Raw genomic sequence first — 20,957 nt, forward strand, 5'->3', positions numbered from 1 at the left:
TTTTCAACTTGTTTTTTACACTGAATAATACAACGTTGCTGCAAACATGGGTTTTACATTATTCTTCGTGAAGCCTTTTGCAAAAAAATTGTAGCCTACAACAAAATGAATATGAAACTAAAATTGCAAAAATGACAGTTCTGCAGCCAAAAACGGATAAAAAAAAATCCCAGTTTGCTCTGAAGAACAAAAGAGATATTCTCCTAAAAAGGGGGGAAATAAAAGAGAAGCCTTTGAGATCCACCAGAAAATAACATTAAAGCAAAAAGCGGCTTTGTTTAGTTTCCCATCATCCTCTTGTCCCAGACTTTGAGTGCAAAGCCCCGAAGGCGTGTTCAATTGAAATCTATAGAGTTTAAAAAAAATAATAAAAGAAAAATTACCTGAAGTTGGTGTTGAATGTAACGAGTTTGACGAGACGTGCGGCGCATAGATCGACGCAAATTGCGATGCCGTTTGCGTAGCCTCCGATAGTGTCGATAAAGAGTCCTATAGTGGCGACTGAGAATGGACATTCGCTGACGAGTGTGTAATCCAGCCAATTGCCAGGCATCGTTCAATAGCAAAAGGGATGTGTTGATATTCTTTTCCCACTGACGATGGTGATTGCACTTGGCCTCGTCGCGATGAGGTGGTGGCACTTTTTGCCCATTAAGCGTTTTGCAAGTTCCTTTAAGGCAGCGGTGGGTAGACGGTGAGCAACAGCTGTTGCCAGGGCAACGGCATCCATCCAGCGACACGGTGGACGCTCTTGGCTTTGATGCGGGGATAATTGAGCAATCTGAATGAGAAGGCAGACGCGGTGTTGCAACTGATTTCCGATAACAACTCAATTTCGACTCTTTAGCAGACTCCATTTGCTTCCCATTGTTCGATTCGCTGTTTGTCTGAACTGCCACAGACTTGGATGTCATCATCGTCTCTGCTGGCTTTGCATATAAATCTGTAAATAATGCAGCATTTTAATTTCCGCGGTAATAACAAAAAATAAATAGAAATGGTTGAAAACTAGGAAAACCGTTTGATCCCGCCTGCACAGTTTCCATGGAGCAAGTATAATCCGCCTTGGAAAATAATCAACCCAGGTCATGCCATTGACACTCAATCTCCCAAACCGAAATGAAAGAGGCTTCCATGCGGAAGGATAAGGCTGGACGGGCTGATGTAAGAGCGGCTCGAGTGGAAAGTTATTGACTGCATCTCATCTTTTTCCACCGTTCAATAGTCAAACTATTCCCCCCCCCCCTTTTTTTTACACACTCGATTTTGATATATTTATTTGGCAAAGCCATTTCTTTTAAATATTCTTTGCTTACATAAAAGTATAGGCCTCTAAAGGGCAAAATGTCGTATGCGTAGCTAGCATTACGGTCCCATTTTAAAGTAGATATGACTTAATAAAATTTAGCTCGGGTTATCTCAGAATGGATTCCCCTCCAACTTGTGCGGATTTCATAAAAAGCTTTTACCTGAAAGCTCTTAGTTCATGGCCAAGTTACATCTTTTATAAAGGAAAAAGAGAGCAGAACCTACCCGAAGATAGTTGACTTTGTCGTTTCTGCATTTGGCGATGATGAAAGGCAACAATGAGATTGAGATTGGAGCGAGTTTCGTGCAAGACGGAACGGAGTTGATGGATCCAAAACTCGGCCGTCTCCATAGTCATTGGCTCGTGATAGTCTCGACGCTGCCAACTTCCATTTAGCGATACTGATGACACACTCTGATGCGTCAATAACCAACAATTTCCGTTATTCCCTGCTCCATTGTCGTTGCACATGTCCAGAGGTCTACCGTATGCATCAGCAATTCTGCTGCCTTTCGCACCGTCGTCTTCGCAATGTTGTCTTGTTGATTGGTCGACTCGAATCAGATTCGACACGGCGCCGGCAGTTGAAGACGGAAGTGAAGACGGACCGAGACGTATCCAAGAATTGGATGGGCCCGTCGTTGTCGGTACAGTCGGCGACATGGTTGATTGGTTTTATTACAAGGTTAACTTTCTAGTGATGTCCTATATAACAACAGAAAAACAAATGGATCGATTTCAGTGTTTGTTATGATCTGCTTTCACCTAGAGGCAACAAAAAGTGAAAAAAAAAAGGGATCACTTTTTTTCTGCCGTTAACGAATCGATTTTCTTGTTTCGTTTTTTTCAGAAAGAAAAAGATGAAGTCATTTTTAATAGATCCCAGTTTGACACGAGCAGCAACGGCTGATGCCAACGCAAAGCCCGTAAAGATAGAAAAAACAAAAAGCTGCATGGCAGCAAATTGAAATTCCTGGAAAAGACGATTCTCTTACTATTTGAAATGTGCAGTGTGACGTCAGCCCGCTTGATGTTGAATAGACGGAAGAAGATCACCGTGTAGCGACACTGTAGCAACGAAGCAACAAGAATCTAAGCTTCTTATAAGGCTGGAAAAGAAAAAGGGAAAAATAAGATGCTGGAAAATGAAGGTTCACTGCTGTTACGATGGCCTAATTTTCTCATGGATAAAGAAAACGATTTATACTTTCACATCAACGACGGTACGTCAGCCACTGCAGGGCAGGGGATGAAAAGTCAGGTGATAACCGGATGAAAACTATAAAAGTGCTGCTGACTGAAAAGACGACGAAAATTTGATTACGTTGACAACAAATGGCACTTGAGATTTTAATTTAAATATCGAATTAATCTACTTGCATTATTTTGTCATGCTGGAGTGGTGGATAATCGTTCGAGGCACTCGTTCGCTCACTGTTGTGTAGTACTTGTTTGATGATACACCTTACCGAGCCAGGTCGTCATGACAACCCCCACAGACATGCCTACACGGGCACGGGCCTTTAAATGCTTGTGAAATTCGTTTCCTTTTCATGAAATAGCTGACAGCAAATCCCGCAGTGCATTATGGCAACATCGGAGAGGCAATATTGTGGTATATAACCTAGCAAAATCAGAAAAGTCAAATAAATCAAAACGGGAAATGTAACAGACAGATACGCAGAGGAAGCAAAACAAAAACCGGGCAACAACGAATCACATTTCTCCGAGTAATAAAACCAAAGATACTAGACGGTAGATAGACGTACGCGTATACAAAAAAACTTATCGAAACAGACAATTGGGAATGGTAATCATTTGACATTAAAATCTTTTAAAAGGATCAGTTTTAAAACTTGTGCTTCCATTGATTCAAACCCAGATAAACGATGAATGGACTTGGGTCTTATTGGTGCACTAACCATGAGTTATAGCAGACAACATGGGAATCAATAACACAGACTTGAAAAATAACACATCCAAACAAAAACTACTCTGAATTCTGATGGAATGCTTTGATGGTAAATATCTATGAGGTAAAGTTACATGGGCAGCCATGTGAAAGGAGAATTTTTAAAATGTAACCAGAAATTCAACAAGACCACACACATACCAGCAATGGATCCATCACTTAGGGGAGTTCGACAGTATAATACACTTGGCCATGTTGTAAGTCACGTTGTCTTTCGTTTAGAAAAGGGGGAAAACATGTTGTGGGCTAGCTAAAGAAATGTCCAATAGGTCCACCTATTCCCTAATGATTCGTTATTATTTTGAATACTTGAATCCGGTGCCACTTACGGTGTCATTCGATCCACTTGACATCTACTCCAACGTTGTCATGTCTATACCCTTAATAAACATTTCTCGAATTTATTTCCACCCAAGACCCAATGCCCAAATCTCTGTCGTCAACCGGGTAGGGCTCTTTCTTTTTCTAAAAATTCACAAGAGAATTCCAATTTCGGAATACAATGTACTGCACCAATATCACTTTGCATCTCTAGCATCCCAATAATGCAAACGCTAGTGTGGCATATTATGTAAAAATTCTTTTAACTTCAAAAAACATTGTGTGTCTTTTAAAAAATTGCATCGAGTCTCACTTGTTTTGATAACATTTTAAACGTGCATCTTCTTTTATTGGATGGATAGATGTATTGATGGTGTCATTCTCGTATATTACACGTAGAGCAGCGATCGATGTGCATTGTATGATGTAATTACATTCGTTACGTAAAAAATATCGAGTAGCGTAGATCACGAAATGAGTACGGACCCTGTGTCATCGTGTTTCCTAGATCACGTATCAGTACGTTATAGCTATTACACATTCGTACAAGAGATCAATCAACAGATAGCATGATTTTATAATATCAATTCCAAGTCAAAGAACAAATTCACCCATTTTCTCGTCCAAGGCTTATCAATCAACAAATCGTCGCTGAAACGATTCATAATAGCATTGCTCTAGTTTCTCAAAATAGATAAATGTCTCAAGAGAGTACACAAACAATGGGAATGAACACACTACGGACATTATTCAGAGAAATTAAACTCTTTTTCCTGGCTAATTACAAAGATTTTGTCTCAGATTAGATGATTTTTTCTAGAATGACAAGAGAAGAGAAATGTGAATTTTTCATTAATATCAACAGATTGACAAAAAAATTCCACTCCACTAATCAATTTGGCCCAATTAAAACAACAAAGTCGAACTGGCCATTAAATGTTTTACACTTGCTGGGGTTGATTGTTTTTGCCTTTGTTGAATCGATTTTTGAATGGAGAATGCCCGACAGGGCAACTACTGGCATCAAGAGACGTTTCGTCCGTCGTGTAGCAACAGCTCGTCGAATCAGACAGTAAACGAACGACCACCAATTTAACGGGCTGCTCGTGTTGTATAGGATTGCGTGGAACACTTTGGGAAGATTCTTTTGTGATTCCCCGATCGTCCAAAGAATTGCTTCTTGACCGAACTTCCGTTCTATGATCCTGTTTGATAGCCGGTTGACGTTGGGGTAGAATCTGAGTACTGGGCTGGGCATCACCTACGATCCTGAAAGAAGTCGATTTGTATTGCGGTTCTGGATGCGATTCGTTGTTGAGGATGGGAACGATTTCTGCCATGGGCAAGTTGACAGTTAACGAAGGTTTCATAGTGTAACTGAAATCTAGCAATTGTCGTAGACGACGACTGGTTGCATTCAAAGACACGCCCATCATTTCCTGACTAAACTGACGGAGATGTCGATGTCGACTTAGAAATCGAAGGGAAAATTTCTCCCAGGCCGACCGAAACTAAATGATTTCAAGAAATCATCATCTAAAATGTAATTGTATTGCTTATAAGAATCCCTCGTTTACCTGAGTGTTGAGCAGTCCGTAAATCAGTGGATTGAGGACGGCTGACGTTTTAGCAAAAAGCGATGGAATGGTGGCGAATCCAGGTGAAACTCCACTGACAAAATAAACAACATTTTCATTGTCGTCCTCTCGAAATGAAGACACGTTGTTGTGCGAGTTATTAGGACCGCCGATAAATGTTTCGAAAAGAGCCAAAATGGAATAGGGCGTCCAGGCCGTCATAAACGCGCCCACCATACAGGCCACCATGATGGTGACTCGTTTCTCAGCCGCATCGCTATTGCTACTCTTGGAACTTTTGCGTCGTTGATTGTTGTTGACATTCGATTGGTGCTTCACTTCTTGCAAGTCGGCCGTTGTTTGCTGATCGTTTTGTTGTTTCTGTTTCAGCGTAGCCAACGTAGTGTTCCTAAATTTGCCCGTCTGAGCCACATTTCAAAGTCAACAACATCAATCCAACAGCGAAAATAGAAAGGATAGCCCAATCAAAAAAGACATTGTTTTTACTACCTTTTTAACGACGCGTAAGATGCTGACGTAAGAGGCGACTATAACAACCAAAGGGACGAACAATCCAAAGGCAAACATGTACAAGATGTACGATCTATTGTTGTCCATTTTAGACTCCCAATTCACCGAGCAGCTGCAAGGTACATTTCGTGATATTGGTGTTAGTGCAATACATATTCTGTATAAGACCCTATATATATATATATATAGATAGATAGATGGATAAATACAGTCACACGCTGCAGTTCTATAAACAGGTCTATCCGGATTATAACGAACGGCGGATCGTCCATTGAAAAGGAAAACTGTAATTATCTTGCGTAGACTAGCAGTTCAACCCAAGTACGAATCAATAAGAGAGCACCAAGAGCATCTTACATTACGTCGTCATTGTCCGTCGACGTACTTTTAGAAAAGAAAATGACGGTTTTTAAATGTACAGTAGTCTACTATAGATTAATTGATACACATTTTGCTAAGGAAAAGACCCTCCCGATATCTGTTATAGGGATTTGGAAGCGCAGTCTTCTCGTTTTGCCTCATTGGAATAAAACAAAAAAGTCAAATATCCCTTACAAATTTGGATGGGACTGTCATTATTTTCATGTCCATATGCACTGATGTACGTAAAAGACATGGAAATACAGTAGAGGAGAGTGGGGGCAATTGAGACACAGGGCAATTGAAACAAAAATTGTTTCTCTCGCCGTATAAGAGGAATTTTCTTGAAAAAATTAGGGTTAATAGAATGAGGGGGTTTACAAGTTTAGAAAAATTTACGAGTTTTTTTATTCAAAACTTTTTAAGATATCTCGAAAAAACTGTTTTTTGTTCTCCGTCTGTTAAATTTGCGTTTTCAATTTTTTTGTTTTAACCCCTAAAACGCTACGTTTTAGTAATAAAATTAGTTTCAGATGATTTGCAATTCATTTTTCTACAATTTAATGTCATTTAATTTTTCCCTGCACTCTTAAATAATTTAAATAATTAAATGTAACGATGACCCTATTGCAGGGCAATTGAAACACTTTGTTTATATTCCCTGTCTGCGAGTGGTTGCATTTTTTTTGCAAGTATTTGACGTAATTCATTTAAACAAATGTAAATCATCATGTTAACACAACTATAATACTTGTATTCGCTGTTTGGGATTTATTTAAAAAAGCATGTTGCTTAATGGTTTTTTTTTTAAATTTAATTATTTAAATATTTTAAACTAAATTACGATCTACTTTAAGCATATTTTAAAAATCTGTATATCGCATTGTACCTAATGGTAAAATTTGATCACACTAGCAGTTGTGGCTGCTGAGATATCGTGATTTTCATTTTATGTGGGTATGAAGAAGCTTCCTTATGGGAAAACCCACGTTGCAATTGCGTCGACACACCGTTTCAATTGCCCTGCTACCATGGCAATTGAAACACTCGAAGCGAGCTCAGTTTTTTACAATTTACTACTATTAAAATTAATCTTTTCTCATAAAAAAAAATATCGTTTAGTAGCTGAGATAATAGGCTACAATTCTATATAATTTTTATATTAAACTTTTTAGTTTTTTTTTCAAGAAATACAAAAAACCAAAAAGTGTATCAATTGCCCCCACTCTCCCCTACAGGTCAATAATATCGCATTACACGTCGAGCACCCGTAAAATGGCGCATTTATAGGGGGGAATAGTCGATTTAATTGATTTAGGTTACGTCCTACCTGATGTGGGAGGCTTCCCTGTCGTATCGTCCCCATCCGAAAAGCGGCGGGCAAGTCACAGCTAACGAGTACGTCCAGATAATGGCCAGTAAAAGGACGGCCCGACAATGTCCCAGTCTTCCACCGTTGCTGTTGTTGTTGGCAAAAGCGCTGCCCCGTTTTGCCGGGCAGTAGACAACCAACTGACATCGCCACAAGGCCAAAGCTGTTAAAGTTGTTATCGATCCTATTCCTGTTTGGGGAAGTTTCGACCATTGTAAATGGAACAGGCCACTCTTGTCAGATAATCAGACTCACCTGCCGTGGACATGATCATTGCATAGGCGACGCACAACTCTTGCCCGAAAGGCCATCCGAATTGCAAAGCAGCAGCTGTCGATACGGTTGTACTGTGTAATGCAGTGCCAAATCAGGTACGTTGCACATGGAAATTTCAATGAAAGAAGATTGATGCTGATGTCTATTGAAATTCAGTATAGATAAATACCCAAATCCTGCGATAGTTCCATCGGAACAGGCCAAATTGAGCAGCATCCAGTTGAGGGGGGTCATTTTCTATTAAAGATGTGCAAGTTCCAACCCGAAAAGAATTAAATATGCAAAATAGATGGGAAGGAGGTGATAAGAGAGCAAACTACATCATCGCTAAAAGAAACATGTAAACGCGTGTATGTATATGATGTGCGTAGGTGGCAAATGGACGGAGAAAGAGAGCTAAAAGAAGAAAAAGATGGAAACGCAAGTTCAAATAAAAAGACTAACATTTAAGGACGTGTGACTTGAATAGTCAGTTGGCAAAAGAAACGTCCAGCATATGTAAACATCCGAATCAAAACCAGGAAACAAAGCTGTGTCTATTTTTAGCCGAGTATTTAAAAAAGGTGGGCGTTGTTTCAACACAAGGATGTGATGCAACTGCTGCTGCAAGGTGACCATCTTAACACGAATCTCGAGAGAAACACGCAAGAATATACCCCCTGAATGATAATTCTGCATGATCGACGTGTTATCCCAAATGCACTCGGTGAAATTATAAAGACAGGAAGTGAAAAGGCAGAATAGCCAATAAAATAAATCAAATCAAATACCTGTGGATCATTAAGAATGACCACGACGACGATGATGTTGGTTATCAAACCCATGATGCTGATGAAGATGAGATAGACGGCTGCTAATTGATACGCCCAGACGGGCATCAGTAATTGTGACACGATGCCGGACGATCCATTCGCAAATGAATCATCGTCCGTTAAACCGCCTTCTTCCCTTGGCCATAATTGCTCATCACCGATAAAATCCATAACGAATTAGCCCGTTGTTTACTCCTAATAACGATGACGTCTATCGTTGGGCCGTGGTCCCGCGCAGACGGCCATAGATCGGGCTGAAAAAGAGTTGCCGATCGTACAAGGATTCACTTTCAAAAGGGAAATGCTATTGTTAATCAAGTTCTTCATTTTAACACGACTGCGGTCCCGTTCCTGCCGAACTTTTTCCTCCAGCGAGGCCGTTCCAACTCATCGCGTTCTCTCCGTAAAAAAGATAAGCAGCCCACTCGGCCCTTTGTGTTTGAACGAGAACGCTGAAGAGAACTAAGAGGTTCATCGGCGTTTCCATTCAGTCGATTGATGCGCTAAAGGCAGCGTGAAAGATAAGAAACAGTCGATTCCGAAAACACAGACATTCACTGCAACTCTTTGACGACGTCATGTCCAGCTGCTGACTGGGCCAGACTAAAGTCTGTCTTAAAGCAGAGACCTTCTTTTATACGCCAGACTTCTGTTTAAGACTTGGGATGGTGCACGAAGAAGAGCTGGTCGCAGCAGCGCAAGATCAGGCATTTCACTCCGCGTTGTAAATACACGGGGTGTAGGTGGAGTGGCCCTGATGCGCCGTACTAGCGCGCTATGCTAAAATTCTATAGATGATTCAGGATGGGTTATGAATTTTACATGTCAATCGTCTGGCACTTTTTTCGAAATAAAATTAAAAAAAAAAAATCTGCTCTTATCGAAATGCGAAGCGCAGACGCTGTAATTTCATTATTTTTGCCAAAAATTGGATTGCCGAAGCTCATTTTATTGATATCAGCATATTTTCTCTCTTTTCCCCTCGTTTCTGCCACCTCAATTTGATGCCCCTTTCACCCTTTCTTATTCAATCTTCTTTTGACTTGCCTTTATTAGCATCTCGGCCGTGCATAATTACATCGTCTGTACTTCGTACATTGGCTGGCCATTTTTTTTTCTCGATCCAATTGGATGATCGAATTGCGACAATGGCAGCAATACACGCACCATGAGAATCAACTTTATTGCCCAATAATAAAAAAAAAATTTATAATTGAGTAAAGGAGAATTGCTGATAAATCGATTGGCCTTCCACTACAAAATATTAGACGTACCAGACCCATGAAATTTGACAGATCTCGGCGGTGTTACACATCATGTGCTCCGGTGTAGGAGAAATTTAACGTGTCGTGTACCAGATTTCCCTCTATTTCTTTGCTTCAGTCGGTGTCGCACTAAACTTGCATCACGTCAAGGATTTTCCCTAAATGTAAAGAAATCGAGTGCCATTAATCTTGTTATGCATATACGAATTGGCTTAGCCAATGGCGTCATAGCGATGCTGTAACATCGTACAAGAAGAGAATGCTGGATGCATAGAAATTTCATTGTTATTGAAAGCCATTCGTTCTTGGCCCGTCAATGTCTCTTTTTTTTTTTGTAATATCTGTACATGGACGGGGAAAAAAAAAACATGATACAATCCATCAGTCAATGGATATAGCGAAAAAGCAAGAGTCTAGATAAAGAACAAAGGGCAATTTTACTGAGGGGCTGGACACATTTCAAAGGGAAATCGCTCAATTCACATTACCGTTTAGTTGATTAATGGTCGCTATCGATTGGTTAGAGAACTGATAGACACCATTCTCTTTTGCTACAATATAATTGAATATAATGATAAGTGCAATTAGTTAATTGCCAATTGACGGATGCAGGCATGCAGCGATACATACCTCTGCACTGCGTTAAAGCAAATCGTGGTCTGTCCGCAGTGAATGGGTTGTCCTTTGCCAAATAATTCAATCCGATCAAGTAAAAACCCTACACACGTGGACGTACTATGACGAAGAAGGAATGAATTCCAGCCTGAAATGATTCAAAAGCGTTGCAAAAGCACGCAAATTTGCATACGAACTCTGTGCTATATTTATATTGGAAAGTGCATTCCATAAATTAACAAAGAGTTTCTTACTTGAGTGGCACACTTGCCGATGTTCGTACTTTTCGTTCACCAAAGAATTGACGTCCACCCCAAAAAGTTTGAATTAGCAAAAAGTACTTGCGCCAATTGTTCCATTCTCCGGATGGGTAAAACAGGCGTGGGACGCTGTGCAATTGGCTAACTTGTCTTAGACGGGTGGAATTTTTTTTATCTAATTAGACTTGATGGGCTTTCAAAGTTGACTGCTGTACGCTTGCACTGACGTCTATGTAAAAGTCCATCTAATTACACGCGGCCGGATATCCGTTGTTGGGGAAAAAGATATGCAAAATAAAAACACAATTGCATTTTTGGTAACACGATTATGTTCATCCAGGTGATTCAAAACGTGTAGAAGCGAAGACGTTTTCCATCTGGAGGAGAGCAACATCTTCGTTCGGATGCACGTTCACAGATGGTGCTGCCGGACGGTTTTCCAATATCTCCGGCTGAGATTCAAATATTCTTACGTCGATATAATGAAACGTTTGCAAACTTTTGTATCTTTGATCCATATGTTTCTCTGCTGTTGTGACGTCACCATATGCAATCCTTTATCGGATGATGGTGATTCGTTACTGCACACGCGTGATTGAGACGATCGAAAGTAGCTGAAGGAATTCACTATTATTCGCACTGTGGTCCAAACCGTTGGCATATATTGACACACTCGTGTTAGATGGAAACGAGTAGACAGCTAACAACACTATTGTGCCAATGCTCAATTGCTATTGATGTCTGCAAGTGCCCGACTGTGTCCTTGGTGAAAAAAACAGAAAAATTGAAAAATAGCTCTACCTGGTGGGGCAATTTTTTATATGTGTTCCATACCTCTAGTTTTATCTTGAAAAATAAAAAATGAAGGCTAGGTCTAATTCTGATATTGCGCATAAAATTAGGCACGTGCCGAGGGGGCGTTTTTGTTGTGGAAACCAGACACAAGAAAAAAACGCTTGTCTGCTAATAACATGACATTAGAGATAGCAAGGCTTTCCCTCTGTTGCAAATTGACATGTTGTCGCACGAACGCAGACGGAGTTGATGCGTTTCACGAAAAATGAATGTTTTCGTTTTTTTTAAAGCTTTTCCGGCTGTGTTGGTTTAATATAATCGCTGCGTAGAGCGCATAACGCGCGCGCATATATTACCACGAATTATCGTATTGTTCAGACACGTGCTGTACTCGAATATGCATTGTGTCACGCTTTAATTACGCAGCCATGGAGTCTAAAGCCAATCGATTATTTAACCCGCGTAGTAGTCTATACATTCACGGTCGTAATCTGATTAAGCACTTCGTAATGCAGAACAACTTGATTTCACCTCATTTTCTAGTTTATACAGCAACTGATGCATCGAGTGAGCAAATTCTGACGTGCGTGATTACCTTTTCAAAGCGCGTTGTTTAAAAAAAGAATCATTCTAGATAAAGAGCTCGTTAGCTAAGCATCCGCTTAAGACTACTGATGTATCGATCAATTTTTCCCTATATGCCGTTCAACGTATCCGTGATTAATTCTCAACAATAGGGGAGGCCCTTATTATTACTACAGGTTGTATTAGAAGGAGCCTTCGAAAATCCTGCAGAGTGGAATGTAAGCCTCTTGTGACAGTGACGTCATCCTTTTTGATTTTCGATCATCGTCAGCCGACAAAAGAGAAATTTACCTATATCCGATTTTTTCCCTTTTTTCATAGAGATGCCTCAATAATCAGTCAAACATAATAGCATACAGCAATCCTGTATGATAAGAAGGCTTGGCTTTATAAAGAAAAAAATGGAAGGAGAATAAAGCAGATGAAAAGAGAGCTTATATATATATAGTCGAGATTGTTTACATCCTGTCTATTGCTGTTTTCCTTTTCTTCTGTACATGACGTGTGTGTGTGTGTGTGTGTGTGCAGGCTTAGATGGATTTTGCAAGTGTCCTCAGCAGTTTGACAAAAGAAGAAGCCGGCCTGATATTACCTTGCTTGTTTCCTAGTCAAACAAACAAAAATTGGGTCTTTTCTCTTTCCCTCCCAAAATAAAGTCTTATCGCTACGCAGAAATCTATATATGCAATGCGAATAGACTCGTTCAACTGCTGGTCTACACAAAGAACATCAAAAGATGTTATTGAACAATACAATTTTTATATTTTAACGGCAGTTCTTCAGTTGTTGCCAATGGCAAGAACTCCAAGTGGCAAGGCCTCGTATATGTTGCCCTTTCCGTTAATACAATAAGAGGGGTATCTACTGTAAATTGATTTTGCCCTTATGTGGATGGTTAGGTATGACGTAACGGGCAGACAGTCGCTGTTTGTGATAGAATAACCGCCCACTTTGATGATGTGTTATTCAGCTTGTTTCTAATGACTCCAAACGTCAATGGTGGCTGCGAAATGCTGGTCAGACAATGTCTATATTTAGACGACGCTGTTAAATGTAAAGTTACTTCCTTGTTGACTTGTATATATTTGCTCTGGTGTAACCGAAACTTTCATTCAAAACGGATAAGAAGCTGAAAGCAACGACAGGTTTATGTGTAAAGCGGAAATGATGCTAGTCGCCATGGAATCGGAGCCTGTTGGAGCAGCACAATGAGTGAAAGTAAACGAAACATCCAACTTGGATGCTGTGCAAAGAAAATGTTACTATGTGTGCTGCTGCTATAAAGTTGCAAGGAAACATATAATTGTTAGTAGAATGATCGCTCACTTGACGGATCTGATTTCTTCGAAATCTGGTGTCTATGCTTTTGACGTGACAATCTCGTTAGATTTCCGGCATCCGTTTCTCCTGATGCACATATACAATCTAGAAAATGGCTGTCTGTATATAACTAAAACAAAAATTCATTGAATCGACCAAGTTTTGTTCAACTATAAGATACAAGTTGTCACCCGAAATGCCTCAAATGTACACAGCTAAATGTGTGTTTCTGTTCCTTCCTTTTCGCTGTCGACCGGTTAATTGGTTGTCAGCTCAACTGTATCTCAACACAACTTATACCTGTTCGTAGCTATACACGATCCATTTGGCTGATTCTCGTTTCGCCACAGATCGAACGACCAAGAAGCTTTACAGACACATTGATTGTATCGATCGTTGTTGTTCAGCCAAATGCATCCAGCACTGCCTATACATATAGTCTATACTATACAGTTTCTACGCAGGATTGATTATGTCTCTATAAACATGTCTACGCATGAAATCAACGGGATTGAAATCGATATTTACCTTGCAAAGAGAAGTAAACCAGGTGTAGACGTGTCAGTACATATATATCTACATACGATAGTCTTTTACATGTGGACACGGTCGAATGCAATTGAAACTGCCGATGTTTTATGCACAGATAGGAGAAATGCGGATCACAATCAAAACGGATTGGATGACAGCTGATCCGTGTAAATATAACGAGCACTTTGCTGCAGATTGAACTGGAATAAAGACTCTTGAATAACATGATGCATATAGAACTACGCATTTCAATTTGAGAGGCAAATCTTTTCCGCTAAAAGTTCAACTGATCCATCGACAGAGAAAGATTCAAGACATTGAATGCAAATAAATTTTCGTCCTAATATTTTCGGCAACTAAAGTTCTTAAATTCGTATTAAATTCAAAGCATCACGAGAGGTCAAGCAAGTTTTCTTTCATCATTTGATATAGAGCATAGTAGTGTGCGTTACATGAGCCCGCGTGCTGGCTCTTTCTTCGAGACACACATCAAGTAAACATGTTCACCTTTCCTGCGCCATTGTAGTCCGACGAGAGGTTTCCTATTTTTCATTACATTTTTTTTGTGTGTGTTTCCCTTTCACATTATTATCATTGCCCAGCAACTCAATTGGCATTTACCAAGCCAATTTTCCGATGTTCTCTGTCGCGTTCGGCCAGTTACCCCAACTCCCTTTTCTTTTATACAAAAAGACCGCAGCAGCATATGATGTTTCTCGGAGTTAAGTTTCAGCAGCTAGCCAGGCTAACAAAGAAACGTTGGCTTGCTTTCTGTATACACAAAACCTTTACGCAAGACGTAACGGTACTGTACAAACCAACAGCGCCTTCCATTTGGAAAAAAGTTGGCCGTTGATTTCTTACTTATTTGATGGTTATCTCTTCTATCCTTGCTGTTTTGCAGATGTAAAAAAGGTGTGTGCATGGATATTTCAAAAGGTCTATAACGAAACAGTACCAACTAACGAGCTAATAATAACGTGAGAAATTTCGAGAAAAAACAAACACAATAACAAGGAAATTGTATGCGACTGTTGATGTTTGATGAGGGGGAGCAACTTAATCATCACACGTGGTTCGGTGGGAACGTTGAGCGGTGAACAAACATGCGTTAATTAGTTCCGAATAAGAGCTAGCCTATATGCCCATTTTCCAATTAGATGCATACTTACAATGACTTGGGCGCATCACAACTCTCCGGTTCACGGTGAAGGATCACATATATCAGCCAAAACATTCAATCATTTCCGAGAATGCTGTATTCCGCCATATATAGTCGTATACACATGAATCGAACTAAATTCTTACGGTGGCATTTCTTAATAAATGCATATGCCGTTGCTGGTTCACACGGGCATAACTTGCAGATCTATTCATTTTTAGCACTTCGCGTATACAAAACAAATGACGTGCGCACGTTCAATTAACGATCAACAAGGATTAACGTCTCAGCAGGTGAGTCATTAAATTAGAACATTATGTTCACCTTTGTGTAGAAATGCAACTGCAATAGCTCAAAGGATCGTCCATTATCACGCAGTCTCCAAAACTAAAGACCAAAATTAGAATTGACGGCTAATGTTGAACAGGAAATCTCATTTCTTTTTTCAAAAAAAAAAGATCACAGGGGAGAGAACGGGTAATAAAACATGAACACGTCAGCAGGGAGATGATGTGCTTATCGACAAGGAAATGTTGAAACATAAAAAATGATGACAGACGAAACTACGCTGTTGTATGAAGGCGTTATTCACGAGCAAAAGCCTTCGTTTTCAACGGAATGCAAAATTCACGCAACTCTTGCCTATATTAGTGAGTGGGAAAGGCGGGCAAAGTTATTTATAAAGAACGCCTCAAGTCATCTATAAAACAAAACCAAAAATGGAATTCATTCCTATGCCTCTGTACATAACCAAACATTCTGAATGTATTTCAAATGCCCTTAAAAAATGTAGTGTTCCTTTTTTCTCCCCATTATGGGTTGGTTTGGCCTAAAACACAGCTAGACTACCCTTTAATTCTTTGATAGCGCGCCGTTATCTTTTAGTCAATCTACCCAACATCTTTGATGCAAACGCGCGGCATGTCCCAGATTTCAACCACTCACATTCCGCAATACTTTGAAAAATATTCAAAGACACACGACGTACCGCCTTTTAGCACAGGGCGTGTCTTGGAACGTTCCAGACGCGACGGATTCTTACTTGATCATCGCTGAAATGATTGACGGGACTAGTCGGAAACAACTGCCAACTTGATTGCGGCCTCCTGTTGATGCAACACACGTTCCTGCAATTCTGAATTGTTAAACGATCTCATTTGAATCGACGGTTGGTGAACGATGGTCGTCTCATCATCAGCCATCGATGAAGACATCCGCGTGGGTGACGGTTGGCGTTGGTGTTGCGCTCGTTGGACCAAACGGCCAACTGGAGGACTAGCGATCAGAGGTCGTGGATTAGCCAGAACGTAAATCGATTGCGATTCGTCGAAATGAATTTGTTTCATCGATAAACGGACGGTGGCGGACGGTTTCAACGTTGGCGATGTCGCCCGTTCGAACAGCTGACGCCAATTCTTCCGTCGTTTACAGCCGGAATCGACTTTCGCCGCCTCTGATTGACGATGTCGTCGGCCCAAAAATCGAATGGAAAATTTATCCCAGGCCGCACGGAACTGTTGATTTTTCCAATATTTTTATTCAGTGCGATTTAGCCGACAATTTCAAAGTCACCTGAGTGTTGAGCAGTCCGTAAATCAGTGGATTGAGAACGGCGGACGTCTTAGCGAAAAGCGACGGAATGGTGGCGAATCCAGGCGAAATTGTGCCGACGTAACGCAACTCGTTGCCATTGCCTTGCCATGAAAAATTGCCATTCGACGGAAGGCCCATTTCGCCCGTGAATGTTTCGAAAAGAGCCAAAATGGAATAGGGCGTCCAGGCCGTCAGGAAGGCGCCGACCATGCAGGCCACCATGACCGTCACACGCTTCTCAGCCGCATCGGTGCTACTCATCTTCTGGACGTTACGTATTACCCGTCGACTTTGTCGCCTATTGACGGGATGGTTACGAGACGTTGTTCTCGCCGTAATGACCTGTTGGCTCTCGTGTTTGTATCCCGTCACAGCGGCTTGCGTTTTCCTCCTCATTTCTTTCGTCTGATCTCGCCCAACAATGTGTCCCAACAAATAGATTATTAATGGTACACTTAAAGCTGAATTGTATACAAGCTTAGAGGATGCACTCGTCATACAAAGGCAAAACAAGTATAAAGCCATACGGTACATAATAGGTAGTAAGCTTTGCTTTGTTAGCTACAAATGTACATGTACCGTCCCACTTATTTGTGGCTGAACAGTCCTCAAATGAAAGGACTACGCTAAACATTTACTCTGATCAGAATTCTTTGCCAAGCTGCCCCATATGTTAATTGAATTGGCTTTTCATTTAAGAAGATCTAAGTCATCGCATTTGGATTACACATCTCCATTTGAAAACGATCTGTACGAACGACGCGACATGCCAGCACGTATTCCAACAGTGTAAAGCTTATGATGCTGAATGGAAAAGACCATACCTTTTTAACGACGCGTAAGATGCTGACGTAAGAAATGACGATCACCGCCAATGGGACGAACAATCCAAAGGCAAACATGTACACGATGTACAGCCGATTGTTGTCCATTTTAGACTCCCAATTCACCGAGCAGCTTCTCAAAAGAAATCAATTCAAACTTAAGGCGTTACATTGTAGCCAACTAAAGAGAGCTATTGGGTTGCAAATCGAAGCCTTATACATTTAAAACAACGGGTCGTTTTCGTACGCAGTCTGTGCCAGACGATGGCACTAATCAATAGCGCACAGATAAATAGGGAAATCAAGGTGACTTGCGAAATGTTCAACGAAAACAAATCGAGCGCGTTGATTGGCGACAAGCGTCAGATGACAAAGACAAAACAATAATTACTCTCGTTTGACAATGAGGCAAGCCAAATTGAACAAAGACGTATGCATAAGAAGAAATGAATAAGAATACAAGTACAAGTTGTCTGTATATATAGCCTACTAAGAAATGCCATTGCCAAAAGGCCATGTTCTCGCGCAATTTGGGACCGTAAAACACAAACATCACGTACGATCAAATCGCTCTTCAATTTCTAAATGAATTAAAAACGAACTATGTGATAACATTCTATTGAATGACAGCAGCTTACCTGATGTGAGCAGCTTCTCTGTCGTATCGTCCCCATCCGAAAAGCGGTGGACATGTCACAGCTAACGAGTACGTCCAGATGCTGGCCAGCAAAAAGACGGCCCGACAATGTCCCAGTCTTCCGCCGTTGTTGTTGTTTGCAAAAGCGTTGCTCCGCTTTGCCGGGCAATAGACAACCAACTGACATCGCCACAGGGCCAAAGCGGTTAAAGTTGTTATCGATCCTATCCCTGTTGATGGAATAACGAAATTATTTGCCGTGCGATAAAGATGTTGAAACGGGAGAAACACCTGCGGTGGACATGATCATGGCGTAGGCGATGCACAATTCGTCACTAAATGGCCAGTCAAGTTGAAGAGCCGCCGATGCTGAAATTGGAGCTCTGTCCGAATGAATATTAATCAAATTAGAAAAACAAAATGGGTTAAAATGAACTAATTAGACGACGTGCTGCAGAAATTTACCCAAAACCAGCAATGATTCCATCGGAACAAGCCAAATTAAGCAACATCCAATTGAGTGCCGTCATTTTCTGTTGTTTTCCGGTCCAACGTCAAGGCAGCAATCAAAAACGATAGATAACAATAGAAAACATAAAAATGGCAATAAGTCAAGACAAGTTATTAGAATGTCTACCACTGGATCATTGAGAATGACGATGATGACGAGAACGTTCATGAACAGGCCGACGACGCTGATAAAAACCAGGTAGGCAGCAGCTGATTGGTATGCCCAAACGGGCATCAACAAAGAGCCTATTACTCTTTCATCGCCATCCGTTTGATTGCTCGTGTTCAAAGATCCGTTAACCAAGACGTTACTCTCCACCAGTCCAGCGACTACATCCATAGCGTCTTGGAGGAACAATGAGACGTTGAAAGCGATTTTCATTTGCGTATGGCCGTGGTCATTGCCAATACAAGTCGGCCATGGTGGAACACTTTGTCCGTCCAAATTGGCAATAATTACTACGTCCCATCCATCTATGTACGTATACAATTAAAACATTTTGCTGATCGATATCGGATTGGCATTCAAATTCGCTCTCAACAATTGTTACGTTTTCTTACAACCTTTTCCCGTCCAGAACTTGGCCCTTTTTCTGCTTCGACGGCTTTACTTTTGTTTATCAAAACGAACTTGACAACGTCAGTTTTTTCTTGCAATTCATGCGAAAAACGTGAAACAAAAGTTTCGATTGTTCTTACACAACGGCAAATCAATTGCTGCACTCAGCGAAAAATGCGCAAGACGACGCAAAAAGGTAAGCAGACAAAAACACGATGAAAAAAACAGACTCACATCTAAACACGTACATTAAGGGTGGGTGATTGATTCACGTGTGCGCCCCAAACAGCCGGCCACAAACAACTAAAGTCGACGTTGACGACTCGATCGTCTTTTATTTGTCGTCAACCGAGTGGCTAGAGGAAGAGCACGAAACACACGTGCTGCCATGCACAAGCGCAGTTTTTTTTTTATCGTTTCCTTGCCCCCAAACTTGTTCGACCACTAAGAGGTAGGGCGATCTTTTCACGGTTGAAAATCTAATACTAGACCACGCATCAAATAGACATCGCGATATGCAAATTCGAGCAGACTTGATGTGTCGATTCGTCGCTATGGTCTCCACCTTGTGCAATTCTCGTATGCAAAAATCAAGTCTCTCGAGCTGCATTGATGGAAATATTGCGCCAATGAGCCTATTGATGCTTCACGTGACCTCTGTTGTCATTGAAATGTGGTCAATTAGGAGACAAATGTAAAGGTGCTGCGTGTTTTGGAAATCGTTTGCACTAGGCTCAAAATCAACTAATTTATTAGGGTGTGTCTATAGGCTTGTCTTGTACGTACTGAGCTCGCGAGCTTCTTCGTATGCAAATCAATTATACAGAAGGATTTGAAACACGTGCACTTACAATTCTGGGAGAAAAACGAAGCTTCGACTATCTTCTGTGAAACGTCTATGCATATGTTGTGTAGGAAATCCTACATAAATCCGTTTGTTGCCATGGTAAGATTGGAACGTGAGCGTAGGTTCACGTGCTGTCAGTAACCCGTTACGTAAATCTGCTGTGTTGTAAACACGTGAGCTCTACGCTTTCTTTTAAATTTCACCTTGCCGTTTGACGGAATTCAACTGCGTGCATCAGTTTTTTGTATTAGAACGGATGAAATTTGTTAATTACTAACCCGTTAATCTGTTCAGCACATCGGTAATCGATAGTGTTACATAACAGTGGTGTAAACATGCTTAATAGGAAACACAGGTTAGGTTTATGTAACCCCTCTCCCTGTCCGTCTTTCAGTCACACTCACTCTTTCACTTTAAATGCGTATATATAAGCGATTATTTATAAACACATTATGCCGCAGTATTTGCATTTCGTATAACTGTTCCGTGTCTATATAGACTACATATAAGAGGCTGATGGCGTCCTTAACGATTTTTGCAACTCTTTCAGATGTTTCCCCTTCATTTGAGTTTCTTTGATGGCACCAAATCGTTCGTGCTGACCCTGGGAACGTGTTTCCGTAAAACGGACCCTGTGCTTTTCGTTCAAAGGAAATGCTGCTGTGCCACAATCCGTAGTGCAAACAGATGATGTTCTTTTCCCCGTCCATATGAATAAAGGCTTGTTGAAAAAGGAATAGAGAAAAGTATGACATTAGACTCGACAACCGATGTTTACATCTGTTGTCATTCGTGAATTTAAATGCAAATGTAGAAGTCTTCAGATGTTCCACGTCTTCAAATTGAATGTGAACAAATTGAAAAAAAAAACACTTTTGTCAATAAATAACAACACATGTCGATGCAATCAAATGAGAATTCAAC

The 20,957-nt window shown here is 40.7% G+C and overlaps 3 protein-coding genes and 1 long non-coding RNA gene across 11 annotated transcripts in view; all 4 read right to left on the minus strand.

Moving 5' to 3' along the window:
* The window catches only part of LOC116935286, a gene marked incomplete in the record, with an annotated part of 4,098 nt that extends 1,486 nt beyond the window's left edge, over positions 1–2,612 (minus strand). Inside the window, 4 exon segments of one of the 2 annotated variants that reach the window (XM_045173620.1) lie at positions 384–943; positions 1,534–2,014; positions 2,305–2,418; positions 2,517–2,612. In XM_045173620.1, coding sequence (XP_045029555.1) covers positions 384–943; positions 1,534–1,972 — 999 coding nt within the window. 2 annotated transcript variants of the gene reach the window in all.
* An 86-nt stretch (positions 2,613–2,698) lies between these two features.
* Positions 2,699–3,639, minus strand: LOC116934687. The gene is made up of 2 exons (XR_004400868.2): positions 3,423–3,639; positions 2,699–2,933 (listed from the first exon to the last, which is right to left on the minus strand). It is a non-coding gene; the product is annotated as an uncharacterized LOC116934687 (long non-coding RNA).
* A 291-nt stretch (positions 3,640–3,930) lies between these two features.
* Positions 3,931–13,786, minus strand: LOC116923305 (melanopsin). 6 transcript variants are annotated; one of them, XM_045173614.1, is made up of 12 exons: positions 13,562–13,786; positions 13,377–13,500; positions 10,665–13,293; positions 10,426–10,558; positions 9,805–10,346; positions 8,489–9,709; positions 7,888–7,955; positions 7,698–7,789; positions 7,401–7,632; positions 5,690–5,822; positions 5,180–5,602; positions 3,931–5,113 (listed from the first exon to the last, which is right to left on the minus strand). In XM_045173614.1, the coding sequence occupies exons 6-12, from the start codon at positions 8,699–8,701 to the stop codon at positions 4,544–4,546; spliced, it is 1,731 nt and encodes a 576-aa protein (XP_045029549.1). In that variant the 5' UTR covers positions 8,702–9,709; positions 9,805–10,346; positions 10,426–10,558; positions 10,665–13,293; positions 13,377–13,500; positions 13,562–13,786; the 3' UTR covers positions 3,931–4,543. The 6 variants fall into 6 exon arrangements, with proteins under 6 accessions (XP_045029549.1, XP_045029551.1, XP_045029552.1 ...); XM_045173616.1 differs by having other exon boundaries at positions 9,805–9,953; positions 10,284–10,346; positions 10,665–13,500; XM_045173617.1 differs by having other exon boundaries at positions 9,805–9,953; positions 10,665–13,500.
* A 1,356-nt stretch (positions 13,787–15,142) lies between these two features.
* On the minus strand, positions 15,143–19,497 carry LOC116934685 (rhodopsin). Of its 2 annotated transcripts, none has more exons than XM_045173612.1 (8): positions 19,421–19,497; positions 18,755–19,101; positions 18,583–18,650; positions 18,409–18,500; positions 18,119–18,347; positions 17,481–17,613; positions 16,636–17,061; positions 15,143–16,577 (listed from the first exon to the last, which is right to left on the minus strand). In XM_045173612.1, exons 1-8 carry the CDS (start codon positions 19,434–19,436, stop codon positions 16,134–16,136), a joined length of 1,755 nt encoding a protein of 584 aa, XP_045029547.1. In that variant the 5' UTR covers positions 19,437–19,497; the 3' UTR covers positions 15,143–16,133. The 2 variants fall into 2 exon arrangements, with proteins under 2 accessions (XP_045029547.1, XP_045029548.1); XM_045173613.1 differs by having other exon boundaries at positions 19,192–19,474.
* Positions 19,498–20,957: the final 1,460 nt, after the last annotated feature.

Source organism: Daphnia magna, linkage group LG5, assembly GCF_020631705.1.
Source record: "Daphnia magna isolate NIES linkage group LG5, ASM2063170v1.1, whole genome shotgun sequence".
Classification (NCBI taxonomy): domain Eukaryota; kingdom Metazoa; phylum Arthropoda; class Branchiopoda; order Diplostraca; family Daphniidae; genus Daphnia; species Daphnia magna.

What these genes read in the sequence shown, in the direction of transcription:
- LOC116923305 (XM_045173614.1), bottom strand. Translation starts at nt 8,701, where the DNA reads ATGGATTTTATCGGTGATGAGCAATTATGGCCAAGGGAAGAAGGCGGT. An exon ending in AGGGAAGCCTCCCACATCAG is followed by an intron (nt 5,823 to 7,400) that starts GTAGGACGTAAC and finishes TGTACCTTGCAG; the next exon opens with CTGCTCGGTGAATTGGGAGT. An exon ending in ACGGACTGCTCAACACTCAG is followed by an intron (nt 5,114 to 5,179) that starts GTAAACGAGGGA and finishes GAAATCATTTAG; the next exon opens with TTTCGGTCGGCCTGGGAGAA.
- LOC116934685 (XM_045173612.1), bottom strand. An exon ending in TCATTCTCAATGATCCAGTG is followed by an intron (nt 18,651 to 18,754) that starts GTAGACATTCTA and finishes GGAAAACAACAG; the next exon opens with AAAATGACGGCACTCAATTG. An exon ending in GGAATCATTGCTGGTTTTGG is followed by an intron (nt 18,501 to 18,582) that starts GTAAATTTCTGC and finishes TCATTCGGACAG; the next exon opens with AGCTCCAATTTCAGCATCGG.